This window comes from Agelaius phoeniceus, chromosome 13 (genome assembly GCF_051311805.1).
Source record: "Agelaius phoeniceus isolate bAgePho1 chromosome 13, bAgePho1.hap1, whole genome shotgun sequence".
Classification (NCBI taxonomy): domain Eukaryota; kingdom Metazoa; phylum Chordata; class Aves; order Passeriformes; family Icteridae; genus Agelaius; species Agelaius phoeniceus.
In genome coordinates, this window is record NC_135277.1 from 2,913,755 (window position 1) to 2,933,886 (window position 20,132).

Genomic DNA, 20,132 nt, shown 5'->3' on the forward strand with positions numbered 1-20,132 from the left:
GGGGGATGTGATGGATTGTGGAGCTCCTGCCCCTTGGGAGGGGGCCCTGTGAAGTGACTTTGGATGTTGTGCCAGCACAGTACGTGTTTTACTTCATGTGTGAATCGTACCACAGTACTGCAGCAGTGAGAACTCAGTGTCCTGCTCAGGTACCCTCCACCAGAAACACGATGTACTTGGCATTTCTGGCCAGTAACCTAAAATTTGTGAGGATGTTTAAGGAACGGTGTGAAAGAAGCACACAGAGCAACTGTCATTGATACAGGGGCTGGGGGGTAAGTAAAACAAAGTCACTTACACCCCCCAAAATAACCATATGGCCCAAAACTCGGAGACACTTGGGCTCTGATCTTAGCCTGGCCCACTGACTGACTGTGTGCCTGTGGGTGATGGATCCATTTCTGTCCCTGTCCACAAGGAAGGTGGATATGCATGGACAGAAAACCAGCATCACTTAAAATTGGAGGAGTTTAGCTCAAAGGACTCAAACAGCTGTGGAAGCTGCTTGGGTTCTCTGTTAAAGCAATCCTGCAGAAACCTGAAAGAAACTTTTCCTCAAGATTGGAATTCTGTAATGCAGATCTTAGTGACAGAGATGTGGAAATTTAAAAGACCAGCTTTTTTTTGGTGACCTCCCATGTGTTATCTACAATACCATGTGCAGGAGCAGCGTGCTGGTTTCCGAGCTCAGTTCTCCTGCCTGAGCTGTGGTTCGCTGCTTCCCCTGTAGCAAATGTTGTTGGAAGAATGGGGCCTTGAAGAACAGAGATGCCAAACTAGCCCTAATTCAACATGGAATTTAGCTGCATTCAAGACATCAGTCTTTCATGTCTGTTGTCTTGCTGAGTTCTTCACAAATTATGATTTTCTTCAGCGTAATTATACAAGATGACTATTTCTCAAAACTTTAAATGATTTCTCTGATCTCCTCTAAGGGAAACTTCCTGAGCTGCAGACAAAAACCAAATACATTTTTTGTCAGTCTTCAGCCTGAGTCTCTACAAAGGGAGCACTGTCTGCATAGCGCCACTGACTGTGCTTCTGCCGAGTCTGCAAAGCTGATAAGCAAGATAATACAAATAAATAATAAATACTGGAAACTGAAGAGAAAACATCCCAGATCTGTGCTGCTCCTGCTGCAAGTTGTGCTTTTAAGCTTCTTTTTAAATGAAGCTTCTTACAACATTTCAAGACTACAATTGTGGTCACTTTTTAGAAAATACTGGGGTTTTTTAGCGCTCTTGGTGTGCACAAGGTTTTCTGTATTTCATGAGTTCCTGAGAGCCAGCTAAAAAGATAAAATCTTTTCACCCAGTTTGCTTGTGACTTGCTTAGCCTAGGGTACACGAAGGATATCCAGTGTGCAAAACTGGGTGAGGGAGGGAGGGTAGAATTGATTTGGTAGCCACCAGTACTGGAGCATCACTGGAGTCATGTCCTCTGCTTAGAGATTTTTTTGTGGAGTTGTGTGCCCTGTGCACTGAGAGAAACCAGGTCACTCAGCATCCTGCAGGTGTTTTACCTCCTGGGGAGGGTAATAGAGAGCCTTGCTGTCCTGATTCATGCCCATCCTCCTGCTTAAGCAGCAGATTCAGATTACACGGGGGAGATAAGGTTGGGATCTGTCAGGGTTTTTAAATGACCACCACAGGGCAGTATCAGTTGTATTCACAAGCTGATATTTCTCTGTGGACAGAGTTGAAATGGCTTTGACTGAAGCGCTGGTGAGCGATCACTGCAGCCCAGGTGGTCTCTGCAGGTGCAGATACAGAGTCTGATGGCAGAAATGTTGTGTCCATGTGTCCTTTAAACAGCTCAGGGTGACAGGGCGGTGGGGAAGAAGGAGGGTGTCAAATTTCAATAAAAATATTTTTCTGGGTTTTTTTCATTTTCAAACATACAATTCTTTTGCAGATAGAACCTGCAGGTCTTATACTGGAGAAACCTTGACCAGGAAAGTGATGTAATCTGGTGGAAGGGGGTGCTGGTGGGGCCACAGAGGTGGGGAGGTGTTGAGAAAAGAGCTCTGTGCTCAGGAGCTGAAGGGTCAGGTTGCTGCCCATAACCTGAGAGCAGACAAGGTAAATGACAATGGAGGTGGGAGGACTGGCAAGAAATGTAGGTTTTACGTACTAAACTACAGAATTGCTGGTGATGGAGCCAAGTCTGATTATTTGCAACATTGGATAAAAAAGTTAAAAGCAGCTTTGATCAGAATTCATCTGTGCATTTATCAGTCCTTAGTTCTGCTGATAACTGGGGCCAGAAAAACCTACTTACAGTTCATCTCACCCTCTGTGGTTTGGCTTCTTTGGCTGAGTGCAGCAGCATGTTTCCTGAGCAAACTGTTCTCCCTGTTTCTGTCCCCAAAAGGGCCACAGCGAGCTGTGGCTTGGACGTGAGGAGCAGCCCGTGGTGGCTCCATTGTCTCAGCCTGTGCCTGAGCTGTGCTCTGTTGACACAGACACTTGGGCTGTTTGTCCATGTGGGAGGGTTTCATCCCTTTGGGTTCAAACAAAGCCACGGTCACAAACAACACGTTGAGCTGTCTCATCCTAGAAATTGTGTTGCTGCAGGAGGTGAACAAAGGCTCAGTCAGGCTGTGCTGGTGCACGGTCGATGTGGTTGACATGAGATCCCAAGGCTGGAGTGACACTGTGGTGCTCACACAGGTCCTTGGGGTGTGGATGTTGTTAGGGCATGGTGTTTGTGTCCCCATTCCTGCATACATGCAGGAATGTCTCTGTTTTACCCCTGGTTTAATGTGGAACCTAAATGTGGCTCACATGGATAGATGGGCTCAAACTGGCTTTGGGATGAGGGGTTTAGTGCAGTAAGAAGACTGGGAATCAAGCATGCCAGGGTTTATGGATGTGCATGCACTTTGTTCCCTTTCTGTTGAATGGGAGCTCTTCTCTTATCTTGAGGTCAGGGTACCTATTTGGAGAACAGGGAGTAAATTTAAACTGGGAATCAACAGAAGACCTTGATGACTTCCAGGAGGGAGCTAAAGCTTGGAGTGATAGAAGACATCCTGTGTTGCCCATAGATTATAGTCATGATAAAGGCAGATCTTTCAGGGTATGAAGAGCAAGTCTGAAAAGACACTGTTTGCTTTTGAATAAAAAAATAACTAAACAGAAATTGCCAAAAGACTTTAGGTTATAACTTCAACCTGGTAGCTGTCTGCAAAGTGTCCTGGGTCCACCCAAAGCTGTGTCTCAGTGGATGAGATGAGCTGCATTTCTCAATTTCTCAGTAACTCCTTCTGTCCTTTCTTTCTGTGGCACTAAAATTTAAATGCATCTTTAGTGAAGAAAAATCTTTTAAGCTTAGACTGGGAGTTGATACGGGAAGAGCTGTGGATGATTTGTATGTGGAGTGTGGGTGTCAGAAAATAAACAGCAGAACTTCCTTAAAAGTTAGTGAAAGTTCAGGATGTGACCGTGTCTCCTTTTAAAGCAGGCAGTTCTCAGTGATTTATAACCAGCAGTACTGTGCATTAATTGCCTCACTGATGATTAAAGGCCTCATCACCTCTGTTGTGAAGTCAGTGGGAATGTTTCCATTTGCTTTACCCTGTGCTCTTCTAGGAAGCTCAGATCTAAACTTTTGCTATGAAACACTACCCACAGCAGTAAGAAATCCAGGAGACAAAGCTTTTAAAGTAATTGGGTGATATTCATTACACACAGTGGAATTAGTGAGAAACTGTTAAGGTGTCAAAGTTGATGTTCAGGTAGTCTCATTAAATACCTCTGCATTTTCTGATGGAACTTAAGGAATAATTCTCCTGAAGTATTTTTATATTTCAGGCTTTATATGATAGCTAATTCTGGATATTTCAAATTTCAGATGGTCTGTGCTGCCCAAAATCTGCTCAGGTATTGGCAAGAAGCCTGTGCTGAGAGGCATCTGGTCAGAGTGACAGTGATGCATTGAGGGAATACTGTGTGTCCTTTACCTTGAGAGTCTTTTCACATCAGCTTTAGGTTATATTCTGAGTATAGTCACCAAATAGAATTATGGATTATTCTCCCTGTATATAAAAAGGGGCAAAACCTGTTGGTTTACCAACTAAAGTAGTTTTACCAACTAAAAATGTTTCTGTGAGTTTCTGTGAGGTGTATGTGATCTCTTATCCCAGATAGAATCTCAGAAAATGGTACCGCAAGCTTAAAATTAATAATTTTTGAGGGCAAGGCTGTAGCAGTTACGTGACTGAAAATCCTCCCTGGAGGAGGCTGTGCTCTGCCTTGAGGAACCATCCTGCAGCTCTTCCTGCCATCAGTGACCCAGTTTGCCCACGCAGATGGGTTGGATTTGTCAGAGAGGAGCACGGAAGGTGTGGAGCAGATGTTGCTGTGCTGCTCTGCACAGGAACAACTCCTCTTCTGTGCAGTTCCTCTGCACTAGAACCTGGAATGAAATGTCTGGAAAGCTGCTGGAGGTGCGGGTGTTGGGTAGCACCAAGTTACTGTGGGAATTAGGAGTTCTACAGGCATCTCTTAGAACTTTGCTGGTATGGACAAAGCCACTTGAGGTTACTTCTGCTCCACGCTCTGTGCTTTGCTTCTCCACACACCATCTGGAGAAGTTGCTCTTTGGTTGGTTTCCCAAGGGATGCCGTTTCCTTAAAAGTTCATGTGAATTTACTCTCTGGAAGTCTGTATTTCTGAGTGCACATTTGAGCTTTTAGGGAGGCTTAGAGGGAATGGCATAGAGGGAAAGTGACTGTGATGCTGAATAACTTGCAGGGAAGCTTTGGAAGCAGTAAATTCAGTTGTAAGTGAATTGTTGGCCCCTATTGGATCACCTCTGTACTTTGTGATCAATAGCTGTTAGTGCAAAACTGAGTGTGCTTAAGGAATCCTGCTTCTACTAGTGAACTGCTGCTATTGAATTATTTTTCTAACATATGGAGGTGCAAAAATGGTACTCAGACTCTTGTCATATCAGAATCTTGTGTATGTTGTACCAATTGCTGTGTGTGCCACGTGAATGTCCTCATCTGTGTGGTAAAAAATAACCTTTCAAGGTGTTAAAAAAAAAAAATTTGTAAAGTAGGTGAGCCACAGTCTGTGGCAGCACTCTCTGCCTGCTCTGGTTTGCATATTTAATTATTCCTTCTTGTCTTTTCCAATCTAGAACATGGTCCAAAACCATTCCTGGCAAGGTCGAATTCTTCTCCAGCGAGGGCTCGGACACCTCTATCCCCATCCCCATCGTGCCGCTTCCAGGTGTAGATGACTCCTACCCCCCCCAGAAGAAATCCTTCATGATGCTCAAATACATGCATGACCACTACTTGGACAAATACGAATGGTTCATGAGGGCTGACGACGACGTTTACATCAAAGGGGACAAACTGGAGAACTTCCTCAGGAGCCTGAACAGCAGCGAGCCCCTGTTCCTGGGCCAGACCGGCCTCGGCACCACGGAGGAGATGGGGAAGCTGGCGCTGGAGCCGGGGGAGAACTTCTGCATGGGGGGGCCAGGAGTGATCATGAGCAGGGAGGTGCTGCGGCGGATGGTGCCGCACATCGGCGAGTGCCTGCGGGAGATGTACACCACGCACGAGGACGTGGAGGTGGGACGCTGCGTGCGCAGGTTCGCGGGGGTGCAGTGCGTCTGGTCCTACGAGGTAAGGACGGGGCAGTGGGGAGGGGGCTTTTGGGGCAGGAGGTAGAGGGGAGGGTTGATGTTGTGCACAGCAGATCCCCCCCGCCTCAGCGGCCTCTGCAGCATCACCGTCCGTCTGTACGGTTTCTACGCTTTGTGCTCCCTGCGAGTGTCACCCTTGGAAAGACCTACGAAAATTTGGAAATGCAGCAGTAAGGAGGGAGGTGGAGGAACATTGGTTATTCATCACAGATATTTTTACTTAGATAGAAAGGGAATAAGCTGAAATCAAAATGGCCTCGAGTGCCTGCACTCCTGACTGTCCAAGCCTCTTTTATCTTATTTAGCCGAGCACGTCCTGGTGTCAGCATGGAAAATGGATGATACAATTACCGTGTTTCTTACTGCAGTTGAAATGTGTGAGGCTGACAGATGTTTGCCCTGACAGTGACAGTTTTTCTCCAAACTGGAGATGTCTCATGGTGGCTGGCACTGTAACCCTGCATGCTGAGCTGCCTCCTGGCAGCCCAAATCTGTTGCTGCTCCGGGCACTCGTTGGCAGCCCCATCCTGCATGCGCCTGCTTGGCAGGTCCTTGACGTTAGCACAGACAAGCCACCACTCTTACCAAAACTCGTGGTCTGCCCACACTGATGTGCCTGCAAATTTGGCATTTTGGGGGATAAAAAATTAGAGAGCCTGCTTGTGGCAGTTTCCTGCTGCTGTTTGTTGGGAGCTGGCAGCTTCTCCCTGGGGATGACAGGGGCTTCTCCTGCCTGGGTGTGCTGGGCTCCTTGAAGTGAGTCCTGGGTGTTTACAGACTGCCTGGTTGAAAGCAGCTTGAGCTGCACTTTCACCAGGGTAAATGCTGGTGGGTCTGCCTTAGAAATATGGGAGAAGTTGAAAGCAGAAGAGAGGCTGAGCAGTTTATCTCTGTGCACAAACATTTACGACCTGACGCAACTACGGCTTTGTCCTTTTATGAGATGTGGTGAAGCGGGGCTCTTCTGCCTCAGTGGCAGGAACTGTGCTCACAGTGACATTGAGGTCACAGACAGTGACAGATACTGCTGCTGAGCCACTCTTTCACTGGCAAAGACTTGGGTTTAGCTTTTGACACTGAGTTTCTGCTGTTGCTTTGTTTCAGTTCACAGCTCAGCGATGGGGAAGCCTCTGAGGAAGGGGAAGGAGGTTTCCAGCTGCAGTTATTAATTAATGTCTTTTGTGCCTGGAGACTTTCTAGACTAACAGTGTCTCTCCACATTCCCTGCTTTCAGACCTGGAACTAGTTTATGTTTTGCCAGCATTGTGATTTAGCCATTCGTAAAGAGTCAGTAACTTTTTCCACAGTTTTTAGCAGCATAAAATTTTTACTATAGACATTCAGAGTTGAAATAACTTCTGCTGTGAATGCCTGTACCATCTGGCATTTGATAAGTTACTGAAGGTCAGCATTTTGGTCCTATTGAAACTGTCAAAGGGCTCCTAAATTCAATATAACCAAATATTGGATTGAAATAACCAATGATAGCCCACAACTGCACTGGGAATGCTGTCTGACAGAAATAGATGGGGCTTTCTCATAATCACTTTTGTTTGATGAGCTTCTGTTATTAGCCTTAATGCTGGATTCTCCTAAGTGCCATGAATTGCTTAAAATTGGTTTGTGTGAAGTGTATAAACTGTTGGGTGTTCAGAGGTAACTTGTGAGTGTAGGATGTTAAGGCTCAGCTGTTGGGGAGAGTAGGAAACATTTCAATGACAAAAGCACAGAGCTTCTGCAAGAAGTGAGTCCATGCTCATTTAGTTGTGGCTTTTCAATTTAAATACCTGTCATCTTTTTTTATCTGGTCTTCTTGTTGCCCAGATGAAATGTGCCTGGTATTTTATTTCAGATAAAGCAATAGCTCTGTGAATAAACACAGCTGTTGCAACAGCTGTGTTAGAAATGCTTGGTGTAAAAGTGACATTTTCCATGTCTTGTATGTTCATGAACATCAAGTAACAGGCCACTGTAAGTGAATTGCAAAATGTTGTGTTTCACTGAGCTTCTGATGGAGCAAAAAGTTTATCTGTGCCTGCTCTGCTGGGGCACAGCCACCACATCCTTCACAATTCCCATCAGAGGAAAAGCTGTGACAGCACAAGGCTCAGCAGACAGAGAAGTGTTGGCCTTAGAAATCCCAAACCTCAGACTTCTCCTTTGCAGCCTGCACTTCCTATTCTGAAGAGGCTGGAGTGGCAGCACAGAACAAGGGAGCAGTTCAGGTCCCTGCAGTGACCCCCCAACTCGCTGGGTTTCGTTCTCAGCATCTCAGGCGTGGAGTGCCCTGCTGTCCTCACCACGGGTGGCTTTTCCCTGCACTGTTCTCGTGGTGGGCTCCCTGCCCAGAATCGTTTTACTCATCTCCATGACTGTCACTGCCCCCTTTCTCTGATTTTGGGATCCCACAATGTCTTCACTGTGCTGCTCATCTTCCCTGGCCCTGGTGGTTTGCCCGAATGCATCACCAGCCCAGCTCTGTGTGGCATTTTTGCTCGCAGCAGTTTGTCTCAAAGCCCCTTTTTCCCCCCCTTTCTGTGTTTCTGTCACTCTCTGCTCTCTGCAGTGCCTCTCAGACCACTTCATTAGAGTGGCATCGGTTATTGCCCGTTTCAAGACTTGGGAGGATTTGTTCACGCTCTTCCTGCCCTCAGGAGCTTTTCAGCAGACACAGTAGAGGAATTGACACCACCATTCTTTGGTCTTCCTGTGTCATCTCAGCCCAGAAAAGCAGCAGCAGCAGCAGCATGTGCAAGGTTGAGGACAACTGCACCTCTCTGGGCTCTGGGCAGCTCTGACCCACCCAGGCTGCTGCTTTGGGAGCAGTTTGCAGCCCAGGGATTTTAAGCTCCTATGACCAGGCTCGGAGCTGTTATTTGACACAGCCTTATTTGACGAAGGTTGAGTGAGTCACAGATGAGACATGGCTGTTAAATGTAAGTTCTTTAGGGCAAGGATTATCATAATTGTAAAAACAAACCCCAGACTGTCGCTGCTGTTTGACAGATAGCTGTAAAACTCAGCACTCTATAGGGTGGAACAGCCAAAGCCAGAGAGTTTATGCAGCAAATTATAAGAAAACAGTCACAAAAAGAATGGAGCTATGAAATCTCTGAAGCTTCCAGAAGGGAGCTTTAGAGTTCATGAAGAAATATAGAGTGTGGTCATTTTTTTTGAAGAGAACTAAAGGCTTGGAGTGGACTTCCTCAGAAATGGTTCTGCATTTCTAGTGAATACTGGTACTTAAGACTTCTGGCACGTTGCTGGGTGTTATCCTCAGGAAAAGATTGCCTACTTAAGTCTCCTTCCTTCTCCCCTTTCCTCCCACCAGTAGTTCTTCCAGTCCATCTCATGTGGATCACGGGGACATGGAAGTTTTGTTTTCTCCTACATTGCCATGTGGTGCCATGCAGGGTCTTGGATTTCAGCCTGAGAACCTGTTCTGGTTTTGATGACAATCTCTTTCATTTGTGATTTAAACCATCCCAAAAGTATTGTTGATTTCAGTTTTGTGTCTAACGTTTCCTTTAAATGCACCTGAACTACAAAGTCACTGCTGTGTAGCTTAGTGTTGTTTCAGCCTTGTTTTGCAGCTGTTGCTGAGTATTGTTCTAATTTGTGGTTAACAGCTTCACAATTTTATTACAGGCTCTTTGTAGCTGCTAGAAGTCAAGGCAGTGCTGCTATATCTCATTAATTTCTTTTGTATTTAAACCCTTGTGACATATGCTGCTTTCAGGTGATCCCAGTTCCTTCCTCTGTGTCCTACAGTGCAATAGTGGATCCTACAGTGGATCCAGTGGAGCATCTTTTCCTACCTCTGGCAGGTATAAATAACCAATTTTGTCTGTTTTATCTCCTGTTCTGATTGAGGCTGTGGGAGAAATTAGGTGAGATGCATCAAGTGTATCTGTGTGGAGAAAGCAGTGCTTTCCTCCAAACTGCAACAAGTACTCTGCAATGTCCTGAAAGGAGACAGGATGGAAAGGAAGGTATGACAAGGGTGTTGATCACACCAGGAAATATAAGCAGCAAGGAAGAGCAGGTCCAACCTTTTGGGTGTTGGTGAGAGGAAAAAGTAGGACATTGGTGACCAGGGATAGCAGGGGGCTTTGGGAGAAGGGGGGTTTGAGTTAACATTTTGTGTGGTCTTTCATCTGGAGTAATTGAAGATAATTGCTACTCTGAAGTTCACTGAAGTTAAGAAAGCTCTTAAAGTGCTCATTATATCTGCCAAGTACACTGGCAGTGCCAGAACATACCCTTTCTGGGATGGATGTTCCCAAGGGCAAAACTGAAGTTTATGCTTTTCTGTAAGACAGCTGGAAGTAAAAAAAAATAAAATCAATTATAGTCCTGCAGTGATAGATCAGATCTGAAAGACTGGAAAGAGATGCTGCTGTTAATGGCTGAGCTCCAGTTCCTTTGCTTTCCCTTCTGTCATTAACAAAAAGGAGATTGGTCCTGTTGTGGCTGGGTGGTGAGTGACACCCAGCACAGAGTGAGCTCCCAGAGCAGGGCAGGATGGGCTCTGTGAGGGGGCTCTGCAGCACCTCTGTTCTCTGCAGACACTGGGGGCAGTGGGGTTGGACTGTGGTGTTTGGTTGTTCTTGCTTCATGAACCTCTCCTTGGACTCCGAGCCAGCAAATGGAAGAATTCACTTGTCTTTGTAGCAGGAGCTTCCAGCAGCACTCCTGAAATAAGACATTATTGTATGTGTGTATTGTCCTGGCTTCAAAGCTTGGACATTTTCTGAAGTCAGAGCATGGAAACTTGACAAACCCTGACAGCACAGACACCTTATCTTGCTGTGTGTGCAGCCCACTGCATCTCTCAATTTCAAGAAACCTGTGATGTGAATTGTGTGTGTGAGACAGGGAGGATACAAGCATGCCCAAAGTTTTAGAGTGGATGTTTATAAGCCATCTTTCCTCCAGCACCTAATTTTATCTTTGGAATGCCTCAGAGATGTCTTTTTGGCTTCAGATTAAGATGTAAGTGGGTGGTCATGCATTCTGGGGATGGATGGAGATTGAGCTCCCTGAAGGTAATGAGGAATGGCACTTTGTCAAAGGACAGACAGGTAAGACTGGAGAAGAGCATTATCTGGGCAGGGGAGGTGATGCATGGGCTCAGGGTGAGACTGAAATACATGACTGATGTGACAGGGAGCCCATGACAGCACTGGGGGAGGCCGTGTGGTCTAATTTTAGTGTTTGCTGGGGAGGAGGGCAGAGAGGTCACAGGAGAGAGTAAAGGCTGCAGAATGGGTCTGTGGAACTGAGGTGTGGGTTAGGAGGATTTGGAAGGTTTGGAATGGGAGACAAGTCTCAGGTCTGCAGCCAGGTCCTGACCTGGCTCTTTCACTTCAGAAAATAACTGAATATTTGAGAACCAGATATTCCAGAGAGGGAGAACTTGACATTACTGACTGGTTTCTTACTGACTTCTGGATGCAGGTTGGTCAAGGTTTATTCTGTGCTGTAGAAATGAAGAACAAATGTAACAAAAAGTGAATCTGGGTCCCACTCACTTTCTGCAGAACATCCTTTCAGAGGGGAGGGCTGGGGGATTCTTGCTGACACAGAGAGGCCTTTCCAGGCTGTAGAGCCTGTTTGGGACTGACCTAGATTTTGTGAGCACATGGTTAATCTGTCCTTAGTTAGCTGGATGACTTGACCTAATGCTTAAGCTGAGGGTTGCTGAAATGAGGACTTTGATGGTGTCGTGCAGACCCTTAGGAAGCTTCAGCCATGAATCCAGCAAACAGAAGTATTGCTAACCCCCCATTACTGCTGTCTTGGAGTGCAGTGGTTTTGTTATAAATTAGGGTCTGTGCAGCCTGTTGAGTTGAGGGAGACATCAGGATTAGTTGTTATCTTGAGGACAAGTCAGGAAAAGCTAATCCTTCATAGCATGACAGGACAAAGAACTCTAAGAAAATAGCTCATCATGCCAGTTTCTTAATTAAGGCACTCAGAAGAGAGTTGAGGATTTGAGTTTGTTCTGTTGAACAGCAGTGGGGATAGGCAGAAGAAGGTGAGTCTGAGACTAGAAGCTTTCTGTTGTGTATTCTTCTTTTGGACTGATGGGAAAGCCATCCTGCAGGGTAAAATCTTTACAGCTTGCTGGAGCTCTGAGCCTCTGGTACTTGTGCTGTGATCAGAGCTGCCCTGCCTCTTGTAGGGGAATCCCACCTGACTGGAGACCTTGGAAGGACACTGTTAAATTCTAAATCTAATCAATGTCAAACCCTTTGTAGTCAGTTCTCTCCTATGGGTCAATGATATCTGACCAAATATTGAGCTTGCAAATTTCCTTTTCCTTTTTCTTTAGTGCTTGTTTCTGTGTATAAAAGATGAAGGTAGGGGGAATAAACCATTTCATGGATATCTCTGTACAAAACCAGGATCTCTGTAAGTGTCCTGTGTGACAAGACAGTGATAAAAATAGATATAAAAATTGTCTTTCTTGACTGAAGGGGACATAAAATGTCAGCTGGGGCTCTCAGTATGGAAGATTTAAGCTGATCTCTGTGTAGAGGGTAATTGTGGGAGGAGGGGGGGCTAATAGTTAATTTGGAGAGAATATTTGCATTTCTCCCCTCAATCTATTAAAGCCAAGTTCTGTGAGCAGCTTAAAACACCAGCAGCAGGAAGGTGTCAGAGCCTGTGGGCATGGGAGAGAAATGCCAGACTTGTTTGGTGCTGGGAAATAAAAATGAAGTGCTGATGTTGGGAAGGGGCTTAATATAAACTTAGCTGAGGTCACCAACAGGAGGGTAGGAACACATAGCTCCAATGCTTTCAGTGCTACCTGCCACTTGGAGTATGGTGTTTTAAGAAATACTTGATTTTTTTCAATAAGAAAATTGAATTATCACAGAGAAGAAACAAAACTTGGGTTTTTTAAATGGATGGATACAATGGTCTCAGTGTAATATCTGTTTGTTACTTTAAAAAACCCCAACCAAATTTAGCATAGTAAGATCATTTTCTTTTGAACTTCCAATGAATGAGCTTGGATAATAACCCAGAGTTGTTCTAGCCAGTGGTTGTAGCCACAGTGGTGTGAGCACTAACCTGCTAGGAAGGGTTTTCTTTATGCTTTGGGACAGAACATTTCCTAGCAGGCTGTGTGTGCTGAGACATGTGCCTTGCTCCCTGGGCTGACAGTGTACCAGGGCAGTGTCTGAGGATGCATTTGTGATCTGTACAAGTCACATTTTCCCCAGTTCATGCTGTTTGCAGTCACTGGTCTGCTGCCTGTGCTGGGAGAGATCCCAGAAAGAGCTGTTAACACCAGCTGACTCCTCACCCCAGCCAGAAACTCCCAGTTCATCTTTTGCTTCTCTGAAATTCAGTGTCCTTGATGAACTTTATGGTCCTCCAGTGCTGACAAGGCAGAAAATGGCATTTGGGGCTGCTTTTTTTCATAGTTTGCATCTGCAGTTACAAATGAGAACTGTTTTGAGTCTCCTAGTGTGTACCTTGCATGTCAGAAAAGAGATTGGCTTTTTAGGCTGTGGGGGAGAGCCACTGGCCCCTGCATGGGCAGGGAAGGTGCAAGATGACAACCTGCAGCAGTTTAACCCAGTTCTGGCTGTGCCTGGTGCCCTGGGGATGGGGGAGTCTGTAATCTGACTGCACAGAGGATTAATTGCCCTGCATTTGTCTAACCTCATTTCCTGTAGACACCTCCCAGCTCCAGAGCTGCTGTTTTGTATTCCAAACCCATCTGATTTGAAGCAGAGAACTTAATTCTACTTTGCTGGACTGTTACACCATCTTAATTGATCTTGAAAATGCTTAAAACAATTTTGCACTAATTTCCTGTGTTAAAAGCTTATCTGGACTCCTGGTGGTGTGAACTTTTCATGGTTATCAGCTGGAGACCTCTTAAAATCTTGCCAGAAATCCCAGTTGCCTGAAGGGTGGGGATTATCTTCCTGCATGCCTAGGCCAAAATGACCTTTATGTGTCACAATGAGGTTGGGAACTTAATTGGAAAAGTTTGGGGGACTAACTGGCTTTGTTTTCTTAAATTTTAAAGTTTCAGCCAAAAGTGTATTTGGGAGCCCTTGCAACTGAAAGTCGAGTTCTGGTTATTTCTGGTTAAGTTTTTTTTACATGAAAATAAATTTCTGGTACTCAGTGAGAGCAAGTTAGTGTTTTTTTTCAGTTGTGTCTTGAGCAAGTTAAAACTGGTGCTACAATAATGAAACAAAAGTAAAAGTTGTGACAGATTTTTATGGGGGGACTCTTGAGAACCCACTGAACTTCATGCCAGTTACTTGCAGCTTGTGTGGTAATGGTGACTTCAGGAAAAGAATCAATGCCTGTATATAATTTATGTTGCTATTAAGAACCGAAGCGAATAGGGACCATTCTTTTAAAGGCTCTTTGAATAGGAAATGTCTGCTTGTCCATTTATCTCTTGTCCATGCTTCAGTGTTGTGCCCTGATGTGAAGTGTTGGTGCTAAGAGGAGAGCCAGTACAGTGAGCTCCCTTTTCCAGGTGAGCATGGAAGCAGTTTTTCCTTTTCACAGAGAGCTCTGCAGCCTGTGTGATGCCATTTTTACCTGAGCTGCTGGCAGGGACTCGCTCCCAGGGCTGCAGTGCAGGTGCAGCTTCAGTGGTCAGCTTGTGTGCTTGGTGATCTGATGTCCTGGGAGCACTGCCACAAGCAGCTACAGCTTCATTTGGGTCTGTGCTGGTTTATACTGAGAGCACGTGGATGTGAGCCCTGAATGTTTGTGCAGAGCAGTGAGATGAGGCTCCTGGAGCCAGTGCTTTGGAGTCATTAGCTTAGAAAGAGGTTTAGGAAAAGGCAAAGGCACGACCTGCTCTTGTGTAATGAAGAGAGCACAGGTAGGGTCATGCCCACTGGATCTAAGTTCCATCCAAGTCTCTGGGTTTAATCCTTCCTACTGAATGGCTTTAGGGAGCTCCAGCTGAGTGCTATATTTTTGTTCTTGGAAGCAGTCTTCAGAAGCATCCGGTACTCTTTGTGGATTAAGCACAGGTTCTTACACAGAGGCTAGGATTAGCGATGAAATAAATGGGAACCCATGGCTTGGACTTGGCCAGCAGTTCATTAGAAAGCAGAAGAGGGTAGTAGAAAACTTGCTGAAGTGCCAGTGTCACCTTCTTTCAGCTGCAAAGAAAAGCGTGTTATCAGAAAAATAAAGGAGGACATGACCAGAAAGCTCCTCTACCTCGGGGCTGCCCCAGCCCTTCTGAGGAGGCAGCCAGCACTTGGATGCTGTGTCCTTGCCTCTGTCCTCGTGGCTGTGCTCAGCCATGTGTCAGTGTCTCCTGAAAGGCAGGCACAAGTCTGCTCATGAAAACTTGTTGCCTGCTCTTGTCCATGGTTGCCACTTCAGATTGGTGCAGTTGGTTGGAAAAGCGCTCTGAGAACGGCAGCGGGGTATTAATGAAGGTTCCTCTGCTCAATGGGTGTAATTACTTGGCAGTAACTTCTTTAAACCTTATTTGAATTAAAGCTACATGTTTTGGCTGGTTATGTCACCACTGTATTAGTGAGGAATGCAGGAGAGAGTGCTAGTTTGCATTAACTGAGCTGCCTTAATCCTTTGTAACCATACTTTTAATTGTGTGTTACTGTCTTGCAGAGAGAGAAAATGCTTGCTCAAGAGACATCAGAATTCACTCCTTAGCATCTCTGCATAAGGGCAATGTTCTCTGTCCTCAGAAGGACAAAGTTCTGGGTGGATGGGTTGTTGAGAATTAACATTATGTGTAATTCTGCATGGATATTCAGCAGGGAACTGTCTGCATATAAGGTCTGAATTTTTTATAAAGCTTTTTTTCCTGCAGTCCCCCTCAATGTAAAGGTGCAGAGTGGGTTAAATGCCTGACCTAATTTTTTTAAATGGTTTCCTACAGTCTTCAGACCATATGCTTGAAAAAATGTCTTGTCCAACGTGAGTGACTCAGAACATACACCTCTCACATTCATTGTCCATGTCAGCGAAAATATTGTGCCCTTGCATGTGTATCTTTCCTGTCCTGACAAAAGAGAAATTTGCTTAACCTTATCAAAGATGATTTGTCAAGAAACCTTACGCTCACCTTACCTTACCTTGTTTGTTTAACCTTATCACTGATTTATTAACTGGCATACTTGTTTTTATATCCTTTTCTTATTGAAGATACTTCCTAACATCTTTGGCCAAGGGGAACTTTATTTTAAAAAAAGCAAACAGCCAACAACTGTGAGACAATAGCAGATTTAATCTTCATAAAGCAGCAGGGATTTTGCTTCCCTGGGAATGTTTGCTAACTGTGGCTTTTCCAGGTTTTGGACAGAGCAATTTTTCTTTGACTTTTTCAAATATTCTTTTTTTTCCCCTCTCTCTCTTTTTCTCTGCTTCCCTGGAGTTGAAACATGCACTGCTGTCACTGCGAGAGCCTTTTGCAGTTGTACTTTTTCTTGCTGTGTTTTACTGGGCCCAACTGGAAGCCACTTCTGATCCTGTGGAATAATGTGTTTGGCTGAATCCTGAAGTTTGCTGCTGCTGCTGTGTGTGCTCGTACTGAGGGAAAACCGTCCATGGTTTCTTATCTTCCCTAGGCCAAAAATAACAGCGCGGCTCCTGCGGCCTTGAAGAATTAGCCTAATTTCAGAACTGGAAACTAGGGCGAAGATGAAAAGTGTGTTTCAAAATATATATCAAATAGCAGCTGTGTGCTTAAGCACGAGGATGAAAAGCCTTTGTGTGGTGGATCACAAGTATTTGTGGTGATCTTTTGCACGGGCTGTCCTGCAGGGACAGGCCTCTGCTCAATGGCGGGTTGGCTCCGCTTTAACCCAGGCACTTCTGACATGGGACCTGCAAGCGAGGGGGATGGAAGCTGAGGGCAAAGTCATCTTCCTTGTGGCTGCAGAGTGGCTCCTGCAGATCCCTGATGTGGTCATTCCTCCACGCTGCCTTGTGCCATCTGCCCCGGTGCAGGGGAGGTGTGAAATGTGTAACGCCGTTTATGGTGCTCGGTGCTCGGGCCCGGTCCCGTACAGAAAATGCCTTGTTTCAGTTCAGGCAGCACAAAGGCTCCTTTATGGCTGCTTGGCCATACATCTGTCGAGGTGCCTCAGACTGTTAGCACTGCTTACTGTTTGAGGTATGCAGCTCCCAGGCTGTGATGTACAGTGATATGTTGTTTATATGTTGCCTCCCTTGCCTTTTGAGGATAGGGAGCTGTGCTGTGTCCTGCCCTGAACAAAGCTGGTGTTAGTTATGGGATGGAGCGGTAGCCTGGAGATTTTCTCTCTAAAAGCAACCTGGTTCACACTTTGAATTAAACATCTGAATTTGGCAGTGACTGCAGGACAATAGAACTTTCTCTGGGGAAAAGTGTGTTGAATTTCTGCTCCAGAGACAGACCTGGCTTGAAGGACATTGTGTGCATCATAACAGAGGCACCCGAGTCCTTCACCAGGCACTTAAATGGAAAAAAATCCTGACTTCTTAAAATTTTTGAGCTTTATTGCAGCCTTTGGAATAATTTCCCCATCTTTTCCCCGCCTCCACTGTTACTTTTTTCCTCCTGCACGTGTCCTCATGCTTGTTCCACAGATACTTGGCTGAAACCAGTCCTGCCCAGAAATGCACACTCATCGTCTGAAATGTAGGGGAGGGAGTGAGAGGAGGCTCTGTAAACTGACAAAGTCCTGGTGATTTGAAAATCTCTGAGTTTGTCTCCTGTGGTCTTCAGACATCTTGAGGTTTGCCATCTCCTGTCTCCTGTGTTTGGTTTTCTGAGTTGGTTTCTTTAACCCCACAAAGCTATCTGACAGCTTTTCAGTTCCATTCCCAAATAGCTTTCTGATGCTGTCACTGCTGGCTTTTTGACTCAAAGTAGAGCTTGGGTGGAAAAACAGCTTTCCATCAAATTACCATGAGATAGGTCTCGTGGGATGGAGGAAGAGCACGAGAGGGATGTGCTGTTTAATGTTAAGCTCTTTTGGTTTGACGTTGCTCTTCCCTTCTGCTTCATTAGTGTGGATAAATAGTGAGATTTGGTAGCTGAGTGTGGCAAAAGGTGACTTGGGGTGGGTCCATGGCACTTTATACCATGTCCCTGTCCCTTGAGAGCAGCAGCTCTGCCCTGTCCAGGCCTTGGTGTCGACACCCAGCCCTGCCTTGGAACATGTGCAGTGCTTGCTCCCCTCTCCAGGGAGCATTTCTTGCTGAAGATCTGTTTTGGCTTTGAAGATGCATTTAGGCTTTTTTGTGGCCTGTTTCACAAGAGGGTGAGAAGTTACTTTTCAGCTTAATTTTAGACTGGCTGTCATTCTCGGGCAAACTTGAAGTGTGGTTTTGACCTTGCTCGCAGGGAAACTTGGAGGAACCTGATTCCCCAGTACACTGAGGGAGCTGTTACCCCGGGTCTAGAATTTTGTGCTTTACCATCAAAGGGCTTTGCAAACCTTTCCCATGCTCCTTCCACGCTGGGGAGCAGCAGCTCTCCCTGCATGGCACGGGGTTATCCCCAGGGCACAGGAGGAGGTACCGTCAGGGCAAGGTGCAGAGCGTAAGAGGTCCTGACTCCGTGTCCTGCAGCCAAACCACACCTTCCCCCCCTTTCACCAGTTACTGCAATTAAAATTCCACCGGCAGGCTGAAGTGAGGTGAGGCAGGAGCAGACTTGTTTTCAGGAGGGAGAGGGAGAACCAAATTTTCTGCTGGAATGGACCTTTTCCTAGAGCGGGATCAGGAAATGTCCCCTCCCCACCTGTTTAGGGGCAGAAAAGTCACAGGCAGAAATGTCAAAAAGAATCAGCATGGTGTGCTCTGGTTCCCAGAGGGCATCAGAAGGAATGAAGTGAGCTGCAGACAAACCTGCAGTTCTCCATCAGTCTTTCTCAACCGTGGCCTAAGGCAATCACTGGAGATGATTTCCTAAGAAAACTGAGGGAGCCCAGCTTGCAGGGGTTCAGATGAGGCTCTTCACTGGAACCAGGGAGCAAAGTGGAGCAGTGGGAAAAAAGCCTCTTGGAGGTGAAGGGTGGTGAAAGCAGGAGACCCAGGGTGAAACCCAGGGGGGGTCTTATTAATGTGCTGGAGCCTAAGTAATTTCAAATATTCTAAACAGAGGTCCCGTGAGTAGAGATACGAGGGAACCAGATTCCTTTGGCATTTGCAATATCAGGCAGGCTAAAGAAAGTGCTCTTGTGCAACGTTCTGCTGAGTGCTTACAGAGCAGATGTTGCTCCTTTTGTAGCTGCTGCTCCAAGTGAAGCAGTTTCTTGTCTGGTAAATCAGGGAGCTGTTCGCAGAGGACCAACAGAGGGGCAAAATTTGAGGTGGGAAGTGCTGAGGAGGAGGAGGAGGAAAAGCAGTCACAGTCACTTGCAGATGTTGAAGGAACTACTTCTTTATGATGATATGAAACTTAAATGTGCTTAACCTTAACTGCAGTTTCTCTGAGAGTAGAGAGGGCTGGGTGTGTGATGGGAGTGGGCAGAGAAGGACTGAGATAGGCCTTCAGAAAGGAAGTTAGTCTGAGATAAATGCAGGTAAACAATAAAATGTTACAAGGTGAAAGCTAAGGAGCAACCTGCTATTTTCTCTGGCTGGGACACAGCTCTAATCCCTAAAGCCGGAAATCATATCTGATGGGCTACAATAATCTTATTTTTCCTAGACGTAGAACTCCCCTATGCCTGTCTCCCCTAGGCAAGGTGGAATACCTGCCAAGAAAGCAACATGCTATGAGCCTCAGCTGCTTCCACATGCCAGCAAAACCATCCTGCATGGAAGTGACAAGTGTGACATCCCATGCTGATGGGATGTGTTCTGGCATGGCATCCGAATTAAATCCAAGCGGGAGCACTCGTGCACCTGACTGATGGCCAACATAGGAAAAACACTGAATTGTAGCTGCTGTAATTTCATGCCTAGTTACTATGCAAAACAGTCAACTCTTTACAGGTCTGAAAGTGACTTCTTAGAATATGTTTTCTTCCTGTCCAAGCAAAGAGCATGCAGTGAAGAACAGTGGCTTGGATTTTGTTTTCTTTGGTAGCCAATATAACGTCACTGGTTGTCTTTGTGTCTGCCTCTCTTTGTGTGGTGGGACAAAAAAGCCGTGTCCAGTTTGGGAATGCTGCCAGTTTTATCAATATGATGATTATATTCAGAAGAAAGGAACTGCAGTGGTTCTAGTGGTGCCTTGATGGTAAATAATAGTAAAATATGGCTGTCTCTTAATATTCTGGTTAGACTCCCCCGGTTGCCACACACTGGAAAGCACCCCTTTTCATGTAGCTGTGTGCTCATGCACTCTGTGGTCAGCTAAAGTAAATATGTGTGCTGGAATGCTGGAATGTAGCAGAATCACTGTAAAATATTCCAGACCCTGTTCCTGAGCATTGTCACTTGGATGATGCTGTTGCAGAGCTGGGGTATTTAAAATTTATTTTTAAATCTTCAAGTGTTCG

The 20,132-nt window shown here is 45.7% G+C and overlaps 1 protein-coding gene across 1 annotated transcript in view; it reads left to right on the plus strand.

Annotated features, from left to right (window-relative positions):
• Window positions 1-20,132, plus strand: part of CHSY1 (chondroitin sulfate synthase 1) — a 74,002-nt gene that overhangs the window by 3,980 nt on the left and 49,890 nt on the right. The window contains exon 2 of the mRNA XM_054642078.2: window positions 5,149-5,644. Coding sequence (XP_054498053.1) covers window positions 5,149-5,644 — 496 coding nt within the window. The remainder of the gene's footprint in view (window positions 1-5,148; window positions 5,645-20,132) is intronic.